This window comes from Grus americana, chromosome 9, assembly GCF_028858705.1.
Source record: "Grus americana isolate bGruAme1 chromosome 9, bGruAme1.mat, whole genome shotgun sequence".
Lineage (NCBI taxonomy): Eukaryota > Metazoa > Chordata > Aves > Gruiformes > Gruidae > Grus > Grus americana.
In genome coordinates, this window is record NC_072860.1 from 26,662,989 (window position 1) to 26,687,042 (window position 24,054).

The following is a 24,054-nucleotide window of genomic DNA, read 5'->3' on the forward strand; positions in this document are numbered from 1 at the left end:
TAACCCTGAGTCAGGACCAGTTTATTTTATTATCTTATAGTGATTTTATTTTATTCCTATATATTTATGTAGGAAAATATTGCCTGCAAAAAAGATCTAGATGCATTCTTTTTTTCTGAGTACTGCAATAGCTAAGTTAATTATGGACATATCACTGCGGTAGACATAGCAATTAATATGTCTTTGGAAATGATTTCTAGGCTTTCATAATAATTGAGTTCAGTCCTTGTTTTGCAATTGGTTGCATAATGGAGCAAATCAAAGAGAAGTTACCATCCTCGGAATGGTGACATCTTAAAAAAACCCCAAACAAACACAAACCCAAACAAAACCAAAGACCACTACCCCCGTCATAAGATACATCCTTAGATTTTAGCTGCCTGAAATCTTTGAGCTCAAAAATCTGTGTTGATTACAGGCAAACTGCGATTTTCTTGAAACATTGTCATTTGAGCAAATTTTCACAGAAGTGGCAAAGGCACAGCCTGCTCATCAAGGCCGTCTCCCAAATTTTTCTTACTTCAGAGTGTGGTAGCATTAAAATATATGCTAGAGCAATTGAACATCTAGACAACACATCTTATCCAGATCTTGGATATTGCCAAATTGTTCTGATGGGATCATGATGGGATTGCTGAAGTATGACATTTCAAATGTTTCGGTAATCAGCAGCTGAACACTTGAGTCTTAAAATGGGAACTTTCAGACGTCTTTGATCTCATTTTCTCAACCTCGTGTATAATATTGCGCTGATACCTTATGTATTCCAAGTATGCATTAATTACTCCTTTCTTTTAAGGAACTCCATCCAGGTCCTCAGTAATTATTCATTGTTTATCTGGAGTTTATAGAACCTCTGAGTTTTTAAGTTTTCACCAGTGCTATGAAAGTGCCTGTTTCTAAATAGATATGTTCTGCTAGTGGCATAATAGTATCAGCATGTGCTTATAATAAGAAAGAATATAATATTTCACTAGTTAGTTTTCATTTCAGTTATTGTTGTTTTATTCAACCAAAACTTTCTTTTGATTAGGTGCACAATGTTGTTAATGATGCGGTAGATTTGTTGGAATTCCGTGACAGGGTTATTAAAGCCTCTTTGAACTACGGGCATTTGGTTGTTTCAACTTCTCTTCAGTGTTACGTGTTTTCGTAAGTAATACAAATTCATGAAGCTTTCTCAAGTTTATCTAATGGTTGTAAGAGAGTAGCAGAAACTTTATTTGAAGTACAGTAGTTAATTTTTTTTTTTTTAAGTAATTGAAATATTCTATGGAAGCTAGCATCATCTACAACAAAATGTATTGGAGTACAGTTGCCCTCCTCCTGTCATCCTTTCTTTCAGCTTCTTGCTGGTGCCATGACTGCCTGTTCATTTTGCTACACAAATTCTTTCTTTTCACCTAGAGACAGCAGGAATGGCGGCTGGATGTCAGTGTATTTGTCCCAGTTATGTACCTCCATCTAGGGACTCCTTTTCTTTGGATACTGCTTCTGGCTTGCCATTATTTTGGAATAGAATAAGAATGATTCGATACTGCATTGTGTTTTAAGAACATGGTATTGTGTTTCATATGCTGAAATTTAAAGTTTACTCCTAAAGGCACTTCTCTGTTCAGCGAGATGACTAATGCTGAACAAAAATGCAGCCTGTAACAGGGCACATGAGGGACTCTGTCCTACCTCTGGATCACTGTAAAAGAGCTGAATCACAAATTGGAAATATTTTTAAAATACGTTTGTTTCCTGTAAATATAAATTTACAGTTTACTCAGACTCCTAAGTCAGCTACTGCTAGTGTGAAGGGATGGAAAAATGAAGGCAGAAGTTGTTATTGGATCATACTGCATGGTTATCTGTTACTTGGCTTCCTAAACGCTGCTTTCCTTTTAAAAACCTCCCTTTTTAGGAATGGTAGATGATTAAATGTGTGTGCTTTACTTCGTGGTATCAACTTCATATTTATAATGAGATGTGAAGATTAGTGGTTTTAACAAATGATGAAATTTTTTTTCAGTACAAAGAACTGGAATACACCATTGATCTTTGACCTGAAGGAAGGAACAGTTAGTTTGATTCTACAAGCAGAAAGGTAGCTTACTTCTTGTAATGCTCACTATTAGATGTGAATGTGCATTTCCTAAAACTTTGTTATCTAACATAAGAACAGATTGAAATACTAGAACTCGACAAAAAGTATACAGTGTTGTTAAGTAGTACGTAAAAGCTTAGCTGGTATATTTGCCATAGGTCTGTGATGGTGGTAATGAATCTTTTCATACATTATGTATGTTTATACTCTTATTTATGGAAGGAAGTAGATCTTCTGACATTACAGTAACATCTGGGGGGTTTTGATGTTTTATATTGCTTTTTTCAACTGGAATATATTTTATATAAATTATCTTTGGTCTGCAATTTTTATTAAAAACATTGCCAGGTATGCCAAATAAAAAGAAATAGTTTCATTTTTCTTACATATTTGTATTTATAGTTGCAAGAAATTACATTTTTTTCTCAGTTTAAAAAAAAATTAATTTGTATTTCCTGAAAATCATTTGTCAAAAGAGATCTTTACATGTGCTTTTGTAGAAAGAGACTCTTTCAAAGGACTAAGAATAGGAGCAGAAGTCGAAAATCTTGAGTTTTGATTATAGTCTTAATTCTCATGGACAAATATTGTTGGACAACTATTTCAGCACAGTGCAGCACAATGCTCACTGCATTGAGTGCCTCAGATTCAACCCTTATGTCCTAGTCTACAAAGATAGTGCAGTAGAGAACAGCTAAGCAAGGATTTCGACAATCGGTTTCTAGATTTGGAGCTTTGTGCTGCCAATTAAAGGTAAATTTTGAAAACATGGCAGAGATTCTTTGGCAGTGGAGGTGATCCACAGAAATGAACCATAGGTTTTGGTAAAACCAGTCTACCTTGACAGATAATTGTGCAAACAGACAGTGGTTCGTTTGGTACCAGGGATTGGTAACATTTACAATAGCTGGGGGTCTAACAACTGGCTTTTTGGTTATGGATGTGTTTTGTTTCTATGAACTATAAATACTGTACATACCAAATGCTTCTTGTTATGCAGAACTATTTATGTTCCGTACAAAAGTTTGAAGTTTGTTCCTGCAAAGGAGTTACTTTTCACTGAAGCCCTGCATCATAATAGCTGGTAATGAGTTCATTGAAAGTGTCTTCTATTTGCTTTATGTTATAATCTAGTTGAACTGAAGGAAACGGTACAGGTAATGCTGTTTCAAAGCTAGCTGTAAACATTAAAGCTGTTTCTCACATACATACACACAGTGCTGTCTCATGAGGGGGAGTACCGTCTGCAGCTGTATGCTTTGTCATCAGGAGTTACAAGGTTTAAATCTTATAATATGTCTAACAGATAAAATCATAGTGATTCCAGACAATAAATATTTGTCATGGAAAAAGATAACATTTATATTAAAACTGAAATCTTCCATACAGAGCTTTCAGAATATCAACTCTGAAATGTAAGACTTAGAAATTATGTAGTTTAACTGAAAACAATTGCAGGATACTGGACAATCATCTTCAAACTGTTGAAACTATCATCATGTTTTTCTTATTTAGTGATTTACATTTTTGTTGGGTTGTTTTTTTTTTTTGGTAGGCATTTTCTTCTTGTAGATGGTGGAGGACTTTATTTATATTCATATGAAGGAAGATTAATTTCCTCTCCAAAATTTCCAGGCATGAGAACAGATATTTTAAATGCCCAGACAGTATCTCTGAGTAATGATACTCTAGCAGTAAAAGACAAAGCTGATGAAAAGGGTAAGTCTTGGTTCTAATAGTTCCACATTTGCTAATAATTCATTGTGAAGTTTTCAACATCTTCACATTTAACTTTGCTTAGCATAGTTATGGTAAAAAAGAAAGCATAAAGCATAAACAGTGTATCTATGATATAAATTAAAGATAATATTTATTATAAAAATGAATTAAAATGATGGGTCTTGCTTAACTTTGATTTAAAAAGTTAAAGAGAATTATATATGTCTCTGAACTTCCAGTTGTGCGTGTAATGCCTCAGAGAGCCATGGAATATTTGCAGTAAATACTAGGATGGTAGGTTTTCACTCTCTGATATGTGGTTTTCTAAAGTACCACCTCAGCAATGTCCTTCTGCTTGACTGCTGCTCTTAGAAACTACCAGTACATTAGCCGTGATGAATTTTAGTTCCCAGATGTTCTTTGGTTTAGTTTATTTGGGTTTGTATCTTTACAGCATGCAAGTTTTATACGTGGCTGGTGTGACCATAGTTATGAGGCTGTGATGTTCTCAGTGTTGTGTTCTTGAAGATTTTTATGTTCTTAATTTTTGGGGTTTGGCATTAAAAGCACTATAATTATAAAACATAATATGGCCAAATGAACTTCACGTAATTTTTTGCATTAATGAGTGGTACAGGAATATCTTTTTGTCGTTCAGCTTTTTTCCTTTGTTCTATCTCTTGATGCAAATGTGTAGTTTGCCTGTGCAACAATTTGAATTTTAAGCGTCTGCTGGAGACAGACACTTCCATTGCTGGAAAACCTGTGGCACGATGACTTTTACCTTTGTAACTGTGCCATTTATAGGCCATGCAAATATTACAATACAGGGCTGCAGTGCTATCTATAGCTGTGTTTCTCCTGCGATATGGCCAGCAAGGGGATTACCAGTGGGAACAACTGTGCACAGGAGGTGCTGTTATTGCGGAGTGAAACAGTGAAAACTTCCTGCCCGTGGTTCCAACTGACACCAACTCGATCTGTTATCTATAAGTCTGTTACCCTCGACATAATGATTAGATTTTAAACCATTTCAGAATTTTAGAATTCTTTGTCTTGCAGCAAGGAAGAATCATATTTATCTTCTTTTTGCCATAGAAAAAAAGCCTTTCAATGTGAAGTACAAAAGACAAAAGATCCTGATTATTGTAGGCAGGGACTTAGCCCTTTAGTACTGATTGTACAGTAGTTTTCTCAGTATATAACCTGCAACTTAAATTACTTGGTGAATGAAGAAAACTCTTGTAATGATCCTTTAAAATATCCCTCCCCAAGCAAAAGAAAAGGCGAGGTTTTTCCCACTTTCTTGTTAGAAAGCATTTTTGCTACTCCGTACAACTTGCATATTCTGGATTTTTCTTTTTTTTTTCCTCTTGTACATCCTTATCTTTTGTGTGAGAAGAAATACTTTATTTCATTTTGAAGAATTATTTCTAATAGTAGTAATATAACCATAATGCGCATTTCCTTTTTAAGGAAAACTACTTCAGAAAATATTATCCTCAAGCACCAAGGCATAAATAATATCTAAAATAGCTGTGTAATAATTAAAATGGATTTTAATCAGCAAAAATATATTTCAATGTAAATTATTCAGAAGAAAGCAGTAGTTTGCAAAAAAAAAAAGGATCAGTGAAAAGTTGCATTTTATGTCTGATCTTTTCTATTTTACTCTGTGTGTGTCTATGTATATCACACAAGTGTGTGTATGTTTGTACATTAATACGTATAACACAGAGACTTTATTTTATTGCCATATTGACACCTTGTTAGAATAAAAACAATAGAAATGTTTTAAATAAATTGAGGTTATATAGAAAATTCATTCATAAATATTGACTGCTGTCTATATGCACGCATATTTAAGATTTTGATGGTAAACTCACTCTCTTGCCTCGTTCCTCTGCCCATCTTCCTGAATAGACCGAAGAGCATCTCCAGCTCCCAACCATTCCTACTAGTGTCCTGAAAAACTTCTCAGCTGATTCTGCACCCAGGCTAATCCTCATCAAAACTGTAATTCACAGAGGCTGGGTTTCTGTCTGTCTTTTCAAGATAATCTCTCCAAATGATCCTGTTGGAAGGACCTTCCATCAGGGCAATGAGTAGGGGTGGATGTGGTTTTTTTTTTCTTTTTTTAGGTATGAGTCCCGCTAGTAGTGGTGAAAAGTGTTATAATATGCCAGCACATGGGAAAACAGATTCTTGGCACAGGAAACCGTGGCTTATCTAGGCCTGTTTATTCTTCTCGACTCACCCCCCAGCAGAAGTGGTTCTTTCTTTGCTCTATTTTGAGGGCAGGTCAGTTTTTCCTACTGCACTGCATTGTAGAAATATCTAAGATAGCTCAGTGATACAGGAAGAGTTTACACGTCGTAGCATGGAGCTCTCTACGAGCTAATTTACTCTGAAACAGAGAGAGCTATAACCTTCTGTGCTTCAGTGTTGTTACTTGAATACTCTTCCTCTTTCAGTAATCTAGAAAAAAGATTTGTACCTCTGCAATTAGAGTCCTTCCTCGGTCTCTAATGAAGCTGGAAGAGGGAGGTGAGCCTATTCTCAAAAGGGAACTGCTGGCCCTAGGGCAGTTATTCTGCGATAATAGAATGGGTGTGTTAAAGGACACACAGTAGCTGTTCTCTTTCGCTGGATGCTCAAAGTGAGAGAATGCCCTTTGTTTATAGTTTTAACTTATACATATAAAAAAGATCTCTTTTGCGTTCTAAATGATTGTAAAGCGATGTGGAGTTTTTCCAGACAGAGGGAAAAACCCCAAACAACTCCAAACTTATTTTCTGAAATACCTGAATAAGATTCATGAAAAGTTAACCAATTCTACTTGTCAATTGGGTACAGTGGTTTTCTTTAAAACTCTCTTAATCTCACTTCCTATAGCTAGTGTAGTAGCAGTAAAATTGGCTTGTGTAGCTAGATCAAAATAAATCTCATGCAGGGAGCCATGCATAAAAGTGAGAAAAAAAACACTTCTCAGGAACAACTAGTTTTCTTTTGTGTATTTAGCCAGCTGCCAAGAGCAACCCTTGTGCAAAACCCTTTCTTTTTTTCCTCTGCAAACTCAACCAATGCTTTCTGAACACCTGCTCTTATAGTTTGGTTTTTTGTTGGGGTTTTTTTTTCAAATTCTGCCTGTATAACCTGTATTGACCTCAAACCAACATCCTGTGTCCTAGTGAAAGAAAGGCACAGCAGGATTAACATGTTAACATCGCCATCCTTTGGAATGAACATGTATGTTCATCTTATATAATATGCTTACAGGTAATGTGTTGAAATCACAGGTGGGATGTGTTATTGAACATCTGGAACATTTCTGTCACATCTGTGTTTTCCATGAACTAACGCGGAATCGTGTGCTTTAAATTACAGCTGGTGTTCCTTATAATGTTACTGTTTTCTCTAGGTTTGAATACCTACATCTGTCTGAATTTGTATGTTCACAGACTATATATAAAGTATGTATGAATAGTTTTTGAACACACATGGATGTGCATCAAACGCACACATGTGTGTATAAATATAGAGGCAGAAATAAAGAAAGAGTAGCTTTATTTTTAGGCAAGTTGCAAATTTGAGTCTTCACGGGATAGCCTAGAAATACAGATGATGTAGGTGGGGATTTGTTGTGGTTTAACCCGACAGGCAGCTAAACCAACCGCACAGCTGTTCGCTCACTGCCCCCCTGCAGTGGGATGGGGGAGAGAATTGGGGAAAAAAGGTAAAACTTGTGGGTTGAGATAAAAACGGTTTAATAGGACAGAAAAGGGAGATAATAATGGTGAGGATGATGATGATGATAATAAAAAGGAATACACGAAACAAGTGATACATAGTACAGTTGCTCACCACCCACAGACCACCAATGCCCAGCTAGTTCCTGAGCTGCGGTCCCATCCCCAGCCAGCTTTCCCTAAGTTATATATTGATCATGACGTCATATGGTATGGAATATTCCTCTCGCCAGTCGGGGTCAGCTGTCCTGGGCTGTGTCCTCTCCCGGCTTCTTGTGCAGACCCAGCCTCCTCGCTGCTGGGCAGCATGAGAAGCTGAAAAGTCCTTGACTTGGTGCAAACATTGCCCAGCAACAAACAAAACATCAGTGTGTTATCGTTATTCTCATCCCAAACGCAAGCCACAGCACTATACCTGCTGCTAGGAAGAAAATTAACTCTATCCCAGCTGAAACCAGGACAGAGGTTTCTTTGTTTTCATTTTTGGTTGTTTGTTTCTTTGTTTTTTGAGGGTGAGACAGGGATAGAGTTGAACAAATAGACTTTTTGTAAAGATTGCAAGAATTATATATAAAATTCAAGTATATCGAGATAAAGCAGATACCTTTTGAGGAAGCCAGTTATTAATGTATTGTCATTAAATGTATCATCATGACAAGCAGAAACCCTACACTGCCCTGGAAGAAAATATGCCTAGTGACCACTGTATGAAGAATTCAAAATAGAGCAGATTATTAACAAAATAGAGAACGCTTCTGAAGAATGTTTTACCCAATAGTTCAAAGGACATCTTTCTATATATCTGATACTAATTCCTTTAGGAAAATATATCAGTGAATAGTATCACTTCCTAAACTTTCATATTCATCAAAATTGTGGGTTAAGATTGAGTAAATCTATCAGATAACCTTGGTAACATTAATTTATTCACAATGCAGGGTATAAACTTGCATCAGGTAGAATTTAGTGTCATTTCTATAAATAACCATTTGAGTTGTGATAGGAAGTAAAACACTAGTTTTCTCAGTTCCGTATCAGTCCATAATACCATGTTTCAATGGCTATCAATGCTCTGAAAATAATGATATTTGAGAATTTTCACAGATCACTCGAGCTGCAAAATGAGACTGTTCCTAAGCTCAGCAGACTGATGGTTACATTTTCCCAACTGTAAGGTTCTTTTTTGACCCGAGTGTGAAAGTTGCTGGTGAATTTAGCACATGGTAATAAGTATCCACTGGCAGTAAATTATACTCTGAAAATGAATGGAACTGCTTGAAAAGTCTATGAAGAGCTGTGGCTTTTAAGTAATAAACCCTTTCTTTTTTTCTTCAGTTATCTACATATTTGAAGCTTTATCTGGAAAGCCATTGGGTGATGGAAAGCCTCTAACCCATAAGGTAAGGTAAAGGATATAATGTCTCTTTTTTTATTATACTTTGTAATTAAGAATCAGTAATGGGTTTCCTCAACAATGGGTCTAATAACCCATTAAAGGTTTACAATCTTAATAGAAAGGAGCTTGACAACTCTTGCTGACTCTTCTAAAATAACAAAAATCAGATTCTTTATGCAGTGTTGATGTACAAAGGTATATACTATAGGTTGTGGTCAGTTACTGGCATGTGTTTCCCATGCATGTAAGAGTTTGGAACTACAGGTAAATAGTTCTGTTATGCAGTAAAACTGAGTTTCCTTTGCATGTACTCCAAAGCAACTTTGACTAGTGCCAACCTGTTGTTAATACTGAAGAAAAGAACGTTAGTGAAAAGTTGTCTGTCTGCAGTTGGAGCTTTTACTGTTTTTACTTCAAAACTGATTGCCTGAGCTGCATTTTATTTTTCTTCACTCTTCTGTTATACACCAAAAGCAAAATTAGGCAGCTTCTCTGGCGAGAGGAATAAACGTTCATCTCTTAGGCAGTTTTTGCTTTGGGACTGACACTTGTATTTCTGTAGTTTTGTGGTAAATTCCTAAACTGCTAACTCTTCTCTGTTGCAGTTTTGTTTTAATCTGCATGAAATTCAGTTTATATAACACTTCATTCAATAGAGAAGACGCACATAAAGTGTCTTCACAATCCAGTGTTTCAAGAGTTTTGTGCCTTGTCTTTAGTAAAGCATTCATTTGTTGAATATCGCATGCTTGCTATGATACAAATCTCCAAAATAAAAATCAGATATTTCTTTTTCAGACAGAAATTGTGGAGATTGCTTTGGACCAGAAAGGACTTACAAGTGAAAGAAAAATAGCTTTTATTGATAAGAACAGAGATCTTTACATTACTTCAGTTAAAAGGTTTGGAAAAGAACAGAAGATTGTCAAAATAGGTAAGAAAAATTCAAAATAATGTTTACGTGCTAGCAGGCAAATAGACTTTTATCTAGTACAAGAAACAAAATTTTGATTTTTAAGTAATAGTGAAATTGGACTTGAAAAAAACATTAGAAATAGTCCTGTGGCTTTCATAAGATAGTGGTAGAAACAGGTTTAGTACATTTTATCTAAATTCTGATATTTTTAATATCAATTACATGTAAAGCAGTAGTTAACATTTAAGGATTTGTTACTGCATTCCAGAGTAAGCAGCTAAGAGGATATTGGAGAAGGATGTATTCCTCAGAATTATTCGATACAGAATCTTTCAGACATTTTTCTTGCAAATGCAAACTCTCCATAATATTTTTAATTAAAAGTTTAAATGCTGTAGGCAGATGCATGATCCAGTAAGTACAAAGATGCAGTCTGACCATTGTGTTAATTTTGATTTCCAGTCTCAAAACTAAGTCCAAAACACATTATTCTGAAAAGAAGTTTCTTTCAGAAAGAGAGAATTGAATTTGGCTGGAAGTTTGTAAGATATTACCGTACAAACTAGGGGATTAAAACCAGCCCTTAAAAAAGGAACTAAGAATGACTAATAATCACCCTTTTGCTACACTTTGAGCAGTGTACCTTTATTTTGAAGTTTCTTATGGAAATGCATCTTAATTTGTTATCTTTACATTAAGGGACGATGGTTCAAACTTTGGCTTGGAATGACACGTCTAACATTCTTTGTGGGATTCAAGACACCCGATTTACAGTCTGGTACTACCCCAACACAGTCTATGTAGATAAAGATCTTTTGCCAAAAACTCTCTATGAAAAAGATGCAAGGTAACGTATTCTTTTTGATCAAAATAGTATTATTATGTATTTTAACTAGTTTATTCATTCCTTAAAGAATTATGTTAATTTTGGCAGATGAAATAGAAGCCAGGGTTGCAGCGTTTTCTTTTTGTATTACTCCTTCTTGATTAGGAAATGAGGAAAAAGTGTTTTATAAGGTATATCATAAAGTTTGGAGTTAAAATGATGATGCGCAGTTTAAAAGCAGAATAGCATCTTAATGCAAAAGAAAAATTTTAATCGTATCTCGTGAAATATTGCCTAAGTTGTTTATTAAAAAACAAAACAAACAAACAAAAAAGAAGATCCATTTAAAGTATCTGTTGGAAATGAAAACTATCAAGATATTAGGTCACAGATAATATTATTTCTAGCTCAGCATGTTTACTTTACATGTTTACTTCAGCCTGTGTACTTTGTGATATGAAATTCTTCATAAAGAATACCTGAATTAATTATTTCATTCTGAGAGCTATGGGAGCCCAAATATTTTTTTTAACTGAAAAATGTATTTGAGAATTTTTGCACAAATACCCACTTTGCGTTTGCCTTACAGCCAGTGAATGTGCATAACTATCATTTTATTTTTAGAGAGCATTACAACTACCTGTTGAATATAACTATTGAATAACTAGGTGCTTAGATTTTTACATGCTCTAAAAGTGAAGTATAATCGTGTTGTAATTTTGAAACAAAAATTTCTTTAAATTTGTAATGTTCTTTTCAGTAAGAATGTGAATATTAACTTACCTTTCTTTCTCTACCCAGTGAATTTAGCAAAAATCCCCAGATTGTACATTTTGTGGGAAATCAAACAACAATTAGAAGAGCAGATGGTTCACTTATTCACCTTAATATTTCACCTTATCCTGCGATTCTTCATGAATATGTTAGTAGTTCTAAATGGGAAGATGCTGTCAGATTGTGTCGCTTTGTCAAGGTAAATGCTAATTATCAGGAACATTCAGATATAGTTTTGCTGTAGTATTTATGCTTTCAAGTATTACTTTAATGATGATAATATCATATCAGATGCTACATCTCGTTTGCTTTCTTCTGCTTTGTTGCTGATTATTTTGGGGCTGGTTGTGAAAAATTATAAAATGTTCATAATTACATAATATACCTATACATAATTTCATAATTTTCATTGTACAATAAAAAATATTTTTACTCCCTCCAAAGTCCAGATGGGTTGAACACCGGTACGCATAGAAGTTGGTAATAAACTGAAGTTTTCAGGACTAGGCCTTAATATAACTGATTAAAAACTATCTGCATCTCCATATAGAGTTGCTTAGTATTTTTTCATATTCTATTTCACTTTTTTTTGTTTGTTTGTTTTTTCTCCTTCGCTTTCTTTTGCTTGTATTTAGGCAACAGCAACAGATGAGGTAAGTCTGATGGTCTTTAAAACAGACAAACAAAAATCCTCCCAAACCCTGCTTCCTTCCCCTATTTATTCCTAGAAAAGAGTTTAGCATTTTCATATAATTATCATGACCTTAAATGTGTATTTAACATATTTTTGTATTTGCTTTATTAAATTAATACATATCCAGATAATTTGGGTAGTATAATTATGATTATTTTGAGTGTTACCCTTTTAATAGTAGGCTTTTATTCCAGTATTTGGCAGTGGGAACTGGGATTTCGAATTTCAGATATAGTATTATGTTAATTTTTTTAAGTAATCTAAGTGCATCATCATTAAAAAGAAAACATCTGTATCAGGTGGTAATATTCATAATACTGCTTCTTTCTGATTAATATGAAGGCTTTCCAGTTCAAGGATTTCTTTGTCAAACTTTTCATGCACCCTCTTCATTCTTGTGGGTAGAGTCATCCAATGAGTTTAATCATACTCAAAAGGAAAAATGTGTAGAATTTTCTGTGCTTTTTTAATGAAATCCTAATATAGGTATCATGTTTTTTCACTGTCCTGTTTTTATAAGCTTTTCCTCATTAGTCTGTATCTCCCAACAAGTGAGGAAGGCCTCTCTCTCAAGAAAAACTGTAGCAGAATCTTTATTTTCAGTGTGAAGAGTATTCACATCATCTGGTTTTAAGCATCTTAAGTTAGGTACCTAGGACTCGGTCTTTGAAGACTTCTCCTTTCCATTGATTACAAAAGAAAGTTTTTTTTGTCTTTGATGTGAGGTAATTTAAACCAGCCTAAACTAGGTGGTGTGAATATCCTTTTTATTTCACAATTGGTATTTGGGCTGAGGGATGACCTGGAATACCCTTACACCGAGGTGAACAGAGAGCCATCACAGCTGGTCTTGCTTTGAGAACTTTATTTATCTTTCATGATTCCTAAACTCTTCATGGCCATCCAGGGCTATTTTGTTGATTTTGGCAACCCAGGTAGACAGTTCAGAGTATTTCCAATCAGTAGTAACAAAACGGACCATCTTTCTGAGGAAAGAGAGAACAAGCAAGACCCGTTGGTGAAAAACTCTTAGAAATTTGGTCTGTTGCATAATTGCAGGCTGAGCTTTCACCATTTTATCACCTAATTTTCTAAATTTATATTAATCCTATGCTGCTTCTAAAAACCTATACACATTGCAAAGTTGTTATTTTCAAATTCGTTATTGAACATAGTTAACAAAACCCACTTAATTCCTAGAGTGTATGTGGACTAACAAGTGCATTCAAAATTATATTTTTGCTGTCTGAACTAGAATTTTCAGATGTGGTAGCCTGAACTATATGAACTAATATGTTTTAGTAGTATATCTTTGTCATAATGTAGTCAGACTTGAAAAGGGAAGATATCAAAATGTCAGGATTTTCCTAAGTGTTTTTCTGAGTTAGTGGGGCTTCCTTAAGGTTGTGTAAAAAAAAAAAAAAAAAAAAAATTTTAAAAAAATGCAAAAAGTCATGAAAATAGAAAACAATAGTGTAATATTATTATTATTATCACTAAGTTTTTCTAATTCTAAATTCTAAACGTAAAATGTACTGAAAATATCACAAAGGAGGCAGAACTTTTGAAGCTCTTATTTATTTTTCTGTTGTACAGTCAAGTCATTTTTTTCCTTTCATTCATAGTACATTTATGATAAATGCACAGTTATTGTTATTGTCAGCATCATGGTTCCAGCACAGTTATTTGTGAAGCCAGGCTGAGATGAATCAGGTTAAAATCAATCTTTTTAACCACAACCAGTACTTTGGTTGCCAGCATAGTTCCGCAAGTAGTGACAGGGACACTGTCAGTCTCAGCTGATCACATCATCAGTGTTTTTATAATGAAGGAGTTCTGAGAAATAATTAAGTAGTGACTTTCTAATAAGAGACTTAGGCCATGGTGCCATGAATGGCATGTTGAGAAATGATGTATTGTTATACGTTATTTTCAGGACTGTAACACTTCCTTTGAGAAGTCATTTTTAGCATGATAATAAATATTTGAAGTTTTAGGAGTTGCTTTTTTTTTTTTTTTTAATTTCAGGATCAAACTATGTGGGCATGTTTAGCTGCTATGGCAGTTGCCAACAAAGACATGGCTACAGCAGAAATCGCCTATGCATCAATTGGTGAGGTAGGAAAATCGAGTTCTTTATTTTCAGTTAAATTGTTGCAAACCTGATTTTATTAATTAAGTTCCATTATTAAACTGTTGTATATCTCGTTAACAGATTGACAAAGTTCAGTATATCAATTCCATCAAAGATCTTCCATCAAAAGAGTCAAGGATGGCTCATATACTGCTGTTCAGTGGAAACACCCAAGAAGCTGAAACCCTGCTTCTTCAAACAGGCCTTATTTATCAAGCTATTCAAGTCAACATTAATCTTTACAATTGGGATAGGTAGTATTTCTTCAAACACAATATGTTTATAAACAGTCTTACTGTTGTTTTCTTGCAGATACTTAGCTGACTAATTTCCTATCTGTAAATGCCCTGAGCTGTAAAAAGATGAAGTAAATCATATCCTGACCAAAAGTAATCAAAGAAGTAACTTCTAAATATGATAGAAAAAAAAAGTACTCTGTGATAAAAGTCCAAAACATACTTGGAAGCATTTTTAAATAACATTTTGCTTTTTCATTATTGTTAACACAGAAGTCTTTAGCGATACCTCAAACTGTATGTGACCCTCCAAGAATTAAGGCCGTTTTGAAATGTCTTGTTGCTAAAAATAGATATGTGGCTATTCAGACTCCCAGCACTGTGTAGGTGGATGAAATATGAATTAAGCCTGAGAAAACAAAGTAGGAATTTCTCCTTTAAACAAAACCCCACGTCTTCTAACAGAATCTTCTGAGGCCATTTACTCCTAATTTCTCTGCTATTATATTCATATCACTGTGGGCAAAAAGTTGTTCTTCCCCCACGTATCTGTGGCATTTATTATGTTGCCTAAAATGTATCATCTAAAAACTGTGTATATCAAACATAAGTATTCCTTATGCCATCGAGAAGAAAACAGATGCGAGAGCAATCAATTATACTAATCCAATGACTGATCTTTCCTGCCTGTAGAATATTCATAAATGCTGTGTAGCATATGCCATAAATGTGTATTGTGACACTGTTCAGAAGCAATTCCTGACTGTTATAAAGTTGCTAAGTTTTGCCCCTTTATATTGAGAGTGATAAACTCTAACTATTCTGGTTTATTTCCTTGAAATAAAAAGACTTCTATTGTCAAACTCCAATGATGTGATGAGGTTGTCAACAGAAAGAATTGTTGGATATTTTTCATACCATGCATCATAAAATAGACAGTCTCCTTCGCCGACTACTTTTAACATCCTGTGACTGATGCTAATGTAAAACTGCTTGGCATTATAGATTAGGAATCTTTGCCTGCAGCCCAAACGCTTTTCAGCGTATCATTTTGCAAAACCATGGTGACTGTAGTTGTGCCAAAGCATTTATATAGCCTGACGAGCCCATTTCTGTTTTATTCCAGGGCCCTAGAACTAGCAGTAAAGCACAAGACACATGTTGACACAGTCCTGGCTTATCGACAAAAGTTTCTAGAGGACTTTGGTAAAAAAGAAACGAACAAAAGATTTTTGCAATACGCAGAAGGTGTAAGTATTCCTCAGGATTATTCCTACAGCTTTAGGTCAGCCTGCTCTTTGTAGCCAGTTTGGGAGGGTGGGAATTGCTCTTACATTTTCCTTCTTTGGTTCAAATGTGGACACAAATCTCAAGATTTTTACATCTGAATACAAGTTCATAGCTTGATGTGTGGCTACTTGGCTAGTAATAGTTGTACATGTGTTTTATTTGAAGGCACAGATATGGAATGTATGTATTTATTATCTGGCAAAGGTTATACAAATGAAGGCACAGTTGTTTTCTATAAACAGGGAGCTAGACCTTAGTGTGGCTGAATGTGTACCTCTTAAATGTCTTCAACATCTTTATGTAATTTTATGGATAGCAACAGTAACAAACTTTGAAGGTATCCAGATATATATTAAGAGTGAACTATGAATTGTTCTGCCAAATATGATAAATAGCTAAATATACAATTTCATCAAACCTCTGGAAACCCTCTCCATCATCAGTAGGTCATTTCAATTTATTAGCATTTCACAGAGCTTGAAGACTGAGGACAGATATCACAGTTCATGAGCTAGAAGTACCTCAGATTCCACTGGAGTACTGCTGCGCATTGGCTTTATGAGAGGCAATTTCACTGAGAAGCCCTATGTCCTTCCTGCTCTTGCCCTCGCTGTTCCTAAGCGTTCCGAGGATGAAACTATTGGAGAGATGTGTACTTTGACTGTGTCAGATCCTTTCATCCACTGTAGCTGATGGATCAGGAAATACATCAGAGCTGTTAGCTCGGCTCCTTTAATTGGACAGTGCCCATTACACTTTCAATAGAGCTTGATTTCTAAGGTAAGTCATTAGCTTGTAGCACTTCTAAGGATGTTTCACTTCCTAAACAAGAATAAAAGTCTGCACAACATCTAGCCCCTCAATGAACCATTCTGCAGTACTTACCTAGAAAATACAGGGGAAAAAAAACCAGAACAGATTCCAAGCACTCTTATCATGCAGCAATTTTGGCTGCTATGCTGGAAGTATGTCTTCTACGTACTTTAAATCCATTATTGAGCAAAAATCATATTGATCCCCTGATGCTTCTGAAAAAGACTTTTTGGATAATACTGTCTTGTCTTTAAATCATCAAGAAAGCCGTGGTTTCTGGAAGAGTTCCTAAGCAACAACACCTTGCCAGTGAAAAGGTGTGAGCAGAGTGACACAAGTGGAGCCCGTTTCACCTTACACTCAGTCTTGAAACGGTGGGTCTAGGTCTGCGTATGGTACCTGGAATAAAGAAGTCCTTTTCCACATCCGTGTTCTGGAGGTCTTGTCTATTGGATCTGAAACTAAGAGGAAACCTACTTAATGAAGTGCATTTTAAGCTCTTGCCTACAGTGGAAACTAAATATTAATGCAGCCTGTCAGACTCGTATAGCAAAGTTAAAAGGAAATGTTAAGGGCATTGAAGAGAAAAGAAAGATTGTGTGCTGCTATTCCTTCTCAGGGCGGGGGGGGGGGAAGTCTTATTTTCCCTCTTACCACCTACAGCTCCTTCAGGCTTAAGTAAGGAGTTTTTACCTCTTTTCTATACTGCAGCTGAGAGCACTGATCTGCAATCAGATACGGAATCTAAACAATGTGTTTAGTTGTTATATCTCACGTCTTATATATAAGGTATGATAAACCTAATATGTATACTGAGAATCCCTATCTTGGCAGTTACTAGGTGTCACTGGCAAGTAGCTCTCTGGGCTAGATGGCAGAATTAGCCCTATCCGTGGTATGTTTAGCATCTGTGTGACATCTGTTAAAGCAAACACATTCTTTCTTAGAGCTCCATAAAGATTTCAGTCATCAGATCCAAAGCACCTGGACCCAGTAAATGCATCCTGAATTGAGACATTAACCTTTTCACATGAGAACGTGGGTATTGCAGTTACATCTTCCATCATAGAGAATCTTCTTGCTATTTCATGACTTAGTTAACAGAGTAACAGCTATTCTGAAAATTCCTTGTGCAGCAGTTGAGATTTTTCTCCTATCCTGTCTTTGACGGTCTTAATTCTTCAGCATTGAAACTGAATTTCACAATTACATTTTTTGCCCAGTTTTTATAGTCATCAGATGCACCGTGATCCATTCTTTCTTGTCAAACATTTTTGGAAAGAAAGACAACTGTCATACCCCACTGTACCATGGATATTGTACTATATCTATTGTCTGAATTTCACTGAAATAGAATACAGCCGGAAGATGATGATTCTCTGCAGCTGGAGAAATGCCAAGATTAAGCTAAAACATTTATTGATGTAGAAGACAAATTTCAAGCAGAAATCTGATTTCTGTTATATCAGATAACTAGTGCAATACGCTCTCGGTTTACTTGGTGGACTTTAGGTGCAGTCAAAAGACATCACTGCATGTATTATTGATAAAGGGCTATATTCTCAGTAATAGGATACAGATGTCATTACATCTAAATTAGATACAAGTTGATCCAAGCTATTTATGGTTTTTAATGCTTTTTTTGCCAGACACAATGAGATGTATTAGTATTTGTTAAAATATATCAAGCTTGTTTTATTTTAAAGGTGGAAAGCTCAGTTTGTTAGAACTCAGCTGTGCCTTCATGCATTCCATTAGTATAAGTTGCCACTTAGATATGAAAAACTATATAATGATTGATATAATCACTCTGTAATTGTAACTTCAAATTGTCTACTTGTCTATTATTAAAACAGTGAATAGCTATCTGTTTGACCTGTCTCTATAATGTTAGTTGACCTCTGTGTACTCGCTTTTCTCTTCTTACAGCTGGAAGTTGATTGGAATAAAATCAAAGCCAAAATAGAGATGGAAATTGCTAAAGAAAGAGAACGAGCAGCAGCCAGTCCCGCAGTGCGAGCTAGTGTAACTGTACAGCAATAACTGTCCTTAATAAGTGCGTCTTGAATATTTTGTACTGGCATATTTGACAAACATTAAAAAAAAGCCACAGCAAGCACTTTCCGGGGAACAGGAGTGAGAATCGGTGTAGTTCTTGTTAATTGTTGGATGATAGGCAGAATTATTTCTTTCCTACATTTTGAGCTGGGTTTATGTTCTGATGCCCTAGCTCTAGTAAATAGCTACATTGTAGTCCGTAATACATGTATGAGGAAAAAAGGGAAATTAACTGTCTTTCCATTAGTGGCTTTTAAATTTTCATTGCCACTAAAATTATTTAACCTTGGTTGCCTCTAATTAAGTACCGATTTCCCTGTTTAAGCACCTAGTTAAGTAGTTTGGTTATTTCTGCAACCTCAGGGACCTCTGAGAAGACTTGTTTAAATTGCCCTAAAACAAATATAGCAAACTCCGTGTTGAAAATTGAAAAAGGAGCTTACACTTATAAAGTACGAAAGAATATTTCATTTGCAGTTACGGTAACACATATTTCTGTTACTACGTATGTACTAGCAGATTCTTTAATAGATGATTTCAGATTACTTCATCAACTCAGGTTTGCTGCTGTAGTAAACTATTTAGCAATAAAGGGTATTTTCTGAGATAATGTAAATTGTTTAAAATACTATGGAACATGCTTTGAGTGTTGTTAGAAGTAACAAACAGCATTGTTGGTTGGTTTTGTAGCATCTCACATGCATAATTCACAACAATATTCAGAGCTTCCTTAAGGTTAACATATCATATTTATTTAAAATAAGGAAAAGCTTTCCACTTATTTTTTTCTGCCCAAAGCACTTGATTTGAAAATATTGGTTATGCATTTGTTATTTCATCAAAATCTATTTTTTATTTGTTTTACATATGAAAGTGACTGCATATGTTAGATGTTCTTTGCAGAAGCCCTTTGCATTATAAATACATGAACAGCTTATTCATAATTGCCATTGTATTATATGTATCTTTCAAATGTTACCATCAAAATGTCAAATATCTTTATATCTGGCAAATTACTTCTGTTTTAGAAAGCATTATATGACACTTTTTTTGCATAGTTCATACATTTCTTAATAAAAACAAATAAGAGTGGTTTTTTTAAAGGTATCTAGTAGGTGATGCATTAGGTGATCTCCTTTGATTTACCTGACTGCTAAATAAAACAACAATTTCGATGTAGCTCATTTGAAGCTCCGCAGTGTTCTGGTGTACTGACACGTGGCAAAGTGAACACCTTCACCTTCCATTCACTTGCAGAAAGCACTTCCTAGTTCCAGAATTGAGCCCAAAAATATCACTAATGGCAAGTGTTTAATGTTAAATTTATGAAGCCTGGCTCAGATTTGTAACGCAACTTAAGCAATTTTTGAAGACCAGTCTAGCGGTGATACGAAGTTCGGGGTCTCAGCTCAATCTTGCTCTTTTATTCTTGGGCCAGTTGGAAGTACAGCAGAGGCAGCAAATTCACTCAGCTTCTTAAAAATGCCTGGTGCAACAATTAACTGTTGCAAGGACTGAGAGAAAACAGCGGAAGGGATGCCACGGCGTGCAGAGGTACTGTCTTTGGCCACCCTTCAGGCTGCTGGCGATGTCATTCACAGAAAGCGGTACCACAGTACTTCAAGCTGGATCTCCGTGTCTCGGTGTTAATGAGAAGTGTTGTATTTGTAGCTGATGGGAAAGGTTGTTTAGTTCCTAGGCCAAAGCACAATAAAGACCTTAAGGTATTTATTGCTGATCAGATCTTTTTTTTTTTTTCCATGTGCATCCAGTCCTGAACTACATGCTGTGCTGAGCATGTTTGTGTTAAATAGATAAACAAAAACTAGAAAACAAAGCAAAACAAATAGTTTGGGAAAGTACTGATATTCTTTATTTTCACCAGGTTCTAATATGCAGGTAACCTGGTACGATTTTAACCTTGGATATGAAATCTAAATTTCAGAATACCCTCAGAAGAAAACCTCCTCCTGTGGCTTACCTGGGCTTGCTGCGGGGTTTTACATAACGCGATTGCAATTCCAAGAAAAGTGCCATCTGTCCAGCCCGAGATAATGTTGTGCTGGTTTGTCTGGGCATTCTAAAGTTCTGCGTTGCGTTTGCCTGTACCCCTTTTCAGTCATTTTCAATAGTTCATTTAATGAAATCTATTAAGTAAAAAGAAATACGAGAGGTTTCAGGTATGTTTATAACAAGCTGCCACAAACCTTGCATATCTGCTTCAACGGGCCGTTCCTGATGTATTCAGGTCAGGTTTCCCTGTTAGCAGGTGCAAAGTAAGATCAAAAGTACTTTCACCCTACTTGTTGTATCTGTTGCGTTACCTTCTTGTCCAAACCCTGAATTAAAACCTTCCAGAGCTGTAAATGAAATAGCTAATCAATTACTGGTTGCATTATTGCGCAGTGCAAGAATACTGATTCTTCAATGATTTAAGAACAACTGTTTTAAAAATAGATAGCACCTTATTTAATTATTGACTGTTTAATTTAAAACGTCATAAACCTATTTAAGAAGTAGGGATTGATGTGACTGAAATTTAATTGGTTTTGTTGCTGTTGTGATGGATCAGTTATTCAAACGTAACCCCAATTTTGCTGTAGCAGGATGGGTGTCGAAGTTCTTACACTTCATTTGACCTTGACCGCATTGTCTCTGGTTGCAAGAAGGGAGATTCAAATGGGTGTATGAAAAATGTACCTTTAAGTGAGGTAAAAGTAAAAGCTAAGCTGAGCATTTAAAAGCCGTAATTGAATTAGGAAAGTAATATACTGAAAAAATGTTGTGTGCATTAGGTAGCACTTCCGTCTTTTAAACGTGACGCATGCTACACTTGGCTCTCCTTCCACGTGGGCTTGGAAACGACGTTAAGATAGGCAGATTCTTTTCCCGTTGTAGCAGTGTAAAATGGGAGAAACATAAATAATCTGTTCACGTAAAGTCAGTACCCTACCCTGCATTGGAGGACAGCCATTTTCACATCCCGGTCTTCATGCATTGCCCGTCATCTGTTCAGCGATGGACAGCTTGCAGTCTGTTCCCTGTGGACAGTTTTCTATGGTGGCTGCAGTGAAGAGCAAGTGAAAGGAGCGTTTTAGGAACATCCTCTTGGATTTGACAAAAAAAAATTTGGAAGTATTGCTTTATTCTTGCCTTACACCACACTGAAACTATCTTTTTGACTCCAGTTATTCCAGGTAATGCAAATGGTTAAAGAAACCTTCATTTTTACCTCTAGCTTAATTTTTATGGTTTGCGTATTTTTAATAGTTCAGAGGAAAAAGGAAAAATATTTTTAGTGTTCTGGTATTTAAGACAGTGAGCCCTTGAGATCTATATTTATTTGTCAGATTTTATCCTTTGGAGCTGGAGCAGGATGAAGCTTTGAATCATCTGACAGAAAACTTAAATTTCACAGTTTACATCGAGCCGTTTCCTACTGCAGGAAAACAAATGTTCATCTCTCAAAGATTCTGCGCGTGAGATAACTATGGCTATATCCCCTTTGTGCTGGCGGCTGCGTCGCAGAAGCATCTTTGAGGGAGGTGGGAGGTGAGAGCAGGTAAGGGGTGGTGTTTGAGCGCAGGAGTTATGAACTCCAGGCTTCAGTTCTGCTCGTGGCTTCTCTCTGCCTCGCTTTTTCCATCTGCAGACGGGAGTAATGTATTTAGCGATGTTCCAGAGCTGCTTTTGGGATTCTAAGAAGTTAATGTACATAATGCACTGAGAGAGCGGAAAGGCCGGCGAATTATCACTTTAAAGGTTTTTCAAACCCCAAACCAATAAACACAAATAAATGTCATGGCGTTTGATGAAGATGGCCAGTACCGTTATTCCCTGACTGACAGATGAAGTCACTTGCCCGTGGTCATCCAGCAGGTCCGTGCAAGCTGGCAGCAGAACCGGGCCGTCTCTGCAGCTGAGCCCTGCCAGACGGCTGCAGGGAGACCATCCCCGTCCCTGCCAGAAGCTGGGACAGCTGGTGAAGGCTGGTGAAACGCCGAGGACTCCGTTTGCAAAGCAGGCTACGAGATTTAGCTGTGCAGCTCTCGTCGTATCTCTCAGAAACTGCCCCGAGAGAATGTGACGGAGGTCTCACAGCCAGGAGCCCAGCGAGATCCGCGTCTGCGGTTAGCGCGGCCGGGGGGGAACCGCACGGGCTCTGCCGTGGGATTTCATCCAAACCTAACAACCTGCGTGCCGTTAAATGGTAAAATTCACTATTGCAGATAACAAAAAAATGTCCTGCAATCCTCTGAGACTTAGCCTTTGCTATTTCTTCAGCAAACGCATACATTCTATTGAATAGTGAGTGGAAATACGGATGGTAAAGGGGGGGGAGGAAGAAGCGCTATCCATTGAGTTACGATGTGTCGGTACTTCTGGTTCCAAAAGAAGCAAAATAGGAACCAAAAGGTTGGCGTTACACTGACAGAGTGAGTCTTAGGAATGGCAAATGCCTCAAGGCTGTGAAATACGTTCCTTTTCCAGCAGTAAAGCAGTTTGAGAGCTGTATCATATACTGGCCTGGTGCTGGCCTTGACGTGATTTTTCGGGCATATCCAGAAAATCTCCCTGAAAAAGTAACGTCAGCCCACCGTGTTTCGTTTGGGCCCCTTGGCTGAAATGATAAATTCCTTTACAGTTTAACTTTTAAGGAAAAACCAACTGGGAATTTTCATCATTTATAAAATAAAAGGCATCATTTGGGCAAGATATTAATCTCATATTTTGCCAGAATGATGCCCTTTCCTGCAGCTACAAGCTCTTGAAGCCTACAGGATTAATCAGTCCGCTTAGCCACGATACAAGCAGCACACAAATACGCCATTAAAGATTCTCCTACATCTTCTGTGCCGTCTTCAGGGCTAAAAAGAACTATTAAAGAGCTAATGCTCATTTGCAAGGGACTGGTATCTGCTGCTTCTTTTCCTACTTTAAACTTTTAATGTAATGTTGAGGTGTGGAAAAATGGAAAAAGTGCTTGGAAATGAAAATAATCTGCCTGGTGATGGAGCTACCCCTGGCCTAGTAAGAATAAAAGCATGCACACGATGATGGAGAACACTGACACTACTTCTTAAAAATGTAAATAAACCAGGAGATGTCTTCTCTTTGGGCTTTCACTAAGTGATTGGATCATGCAAGCCTCAGACAAATAAACCATTGCAAATGATTACTTTTTCAGGAATTATGGGGGGTTTTTTGGGTAGGCACATCTGCAATGAATGGTCAGCGAAGAACTCAATTGTTCATCGGTTTTTCCAAAGCTCTTATGACTCATCCTACTTTCATTCCAGATGTTAATCAATAGTTTTCCATATAAATTAACCAATCTGCACAATCATTTCTGTTCA

At 36.2% G+C, this 24,054-nt stretch overlaps 1 protein-coding gene across 3 annotated transcripts in view; it reads left to right on the forward strand.

Moving 5' to 3' along the window:
- IFT80 (intraflagellar transport 80) overlaps nucleotides 1-20,434 on the forward strand; it is a 53,543-nt gene extending 33,109 nt beyond the window's left edge. For 2 of the 3 annotated variants that reach the window (XM_054835627.1, XM_054835625.1), the window contains 11 exons: nucleotides 1,034-1,152; nucleotides 2,018-2,092; nucleotides 3,648-3,811; nucleotides 8,896-8,960; nucleotides 9,755-9,890; nucleotides 10,572-10,719; nucleotides 11,500-11,671; nucleotides 14,195-14,284; nucleotides 14,382-14,554; nucleotides 15,663-15,786; nucleotides 18,569-20,434. In XM_054835627.1, the coding sequence (XP_054691602.1) occupies nucleotides 1,034-1,152; nucleotides 2,018-2,092; nucleotides 3,648-3,811; nucleotides 8,896-8,960; nucleotides 9,755-9,890; nucleotides 10,572-10,719; nucleotides 11,500-11,671; nucleotides 14,195-14,284; nucleotides 14,382-14,554; nucleotides 15,663-15,786; nucleotides 18,569-18,682 (1,380 nt within the window). In that variant the 3' untranslated portion in view covers nucleotides 18,683-20,434. Of the gene's footprint in view, nucleotides 1-1,033; nucleotides 1,153-2,017; nucleotides 2,093-3,647; nucleotides 3,812-8,895; nucleotides 8,961-9,754; nucleotides 9,891-10,571; nucleotides 10,720-11,499; nucleotides 11,672-12,107; nucleotides 12,126-14,194; nucleotides 14,285-14,381; nucleotides 14,555-15,662; nucleotides 15,787-18,568 lie in introns of all 3 variants that reach the window. The other variant, XM_054835624.1, reaches the window with a different exon arrangement.
- The last annotated feature ends 3,620 nt before the right edge of the window (nucleotides 20,435-24,054 follow it).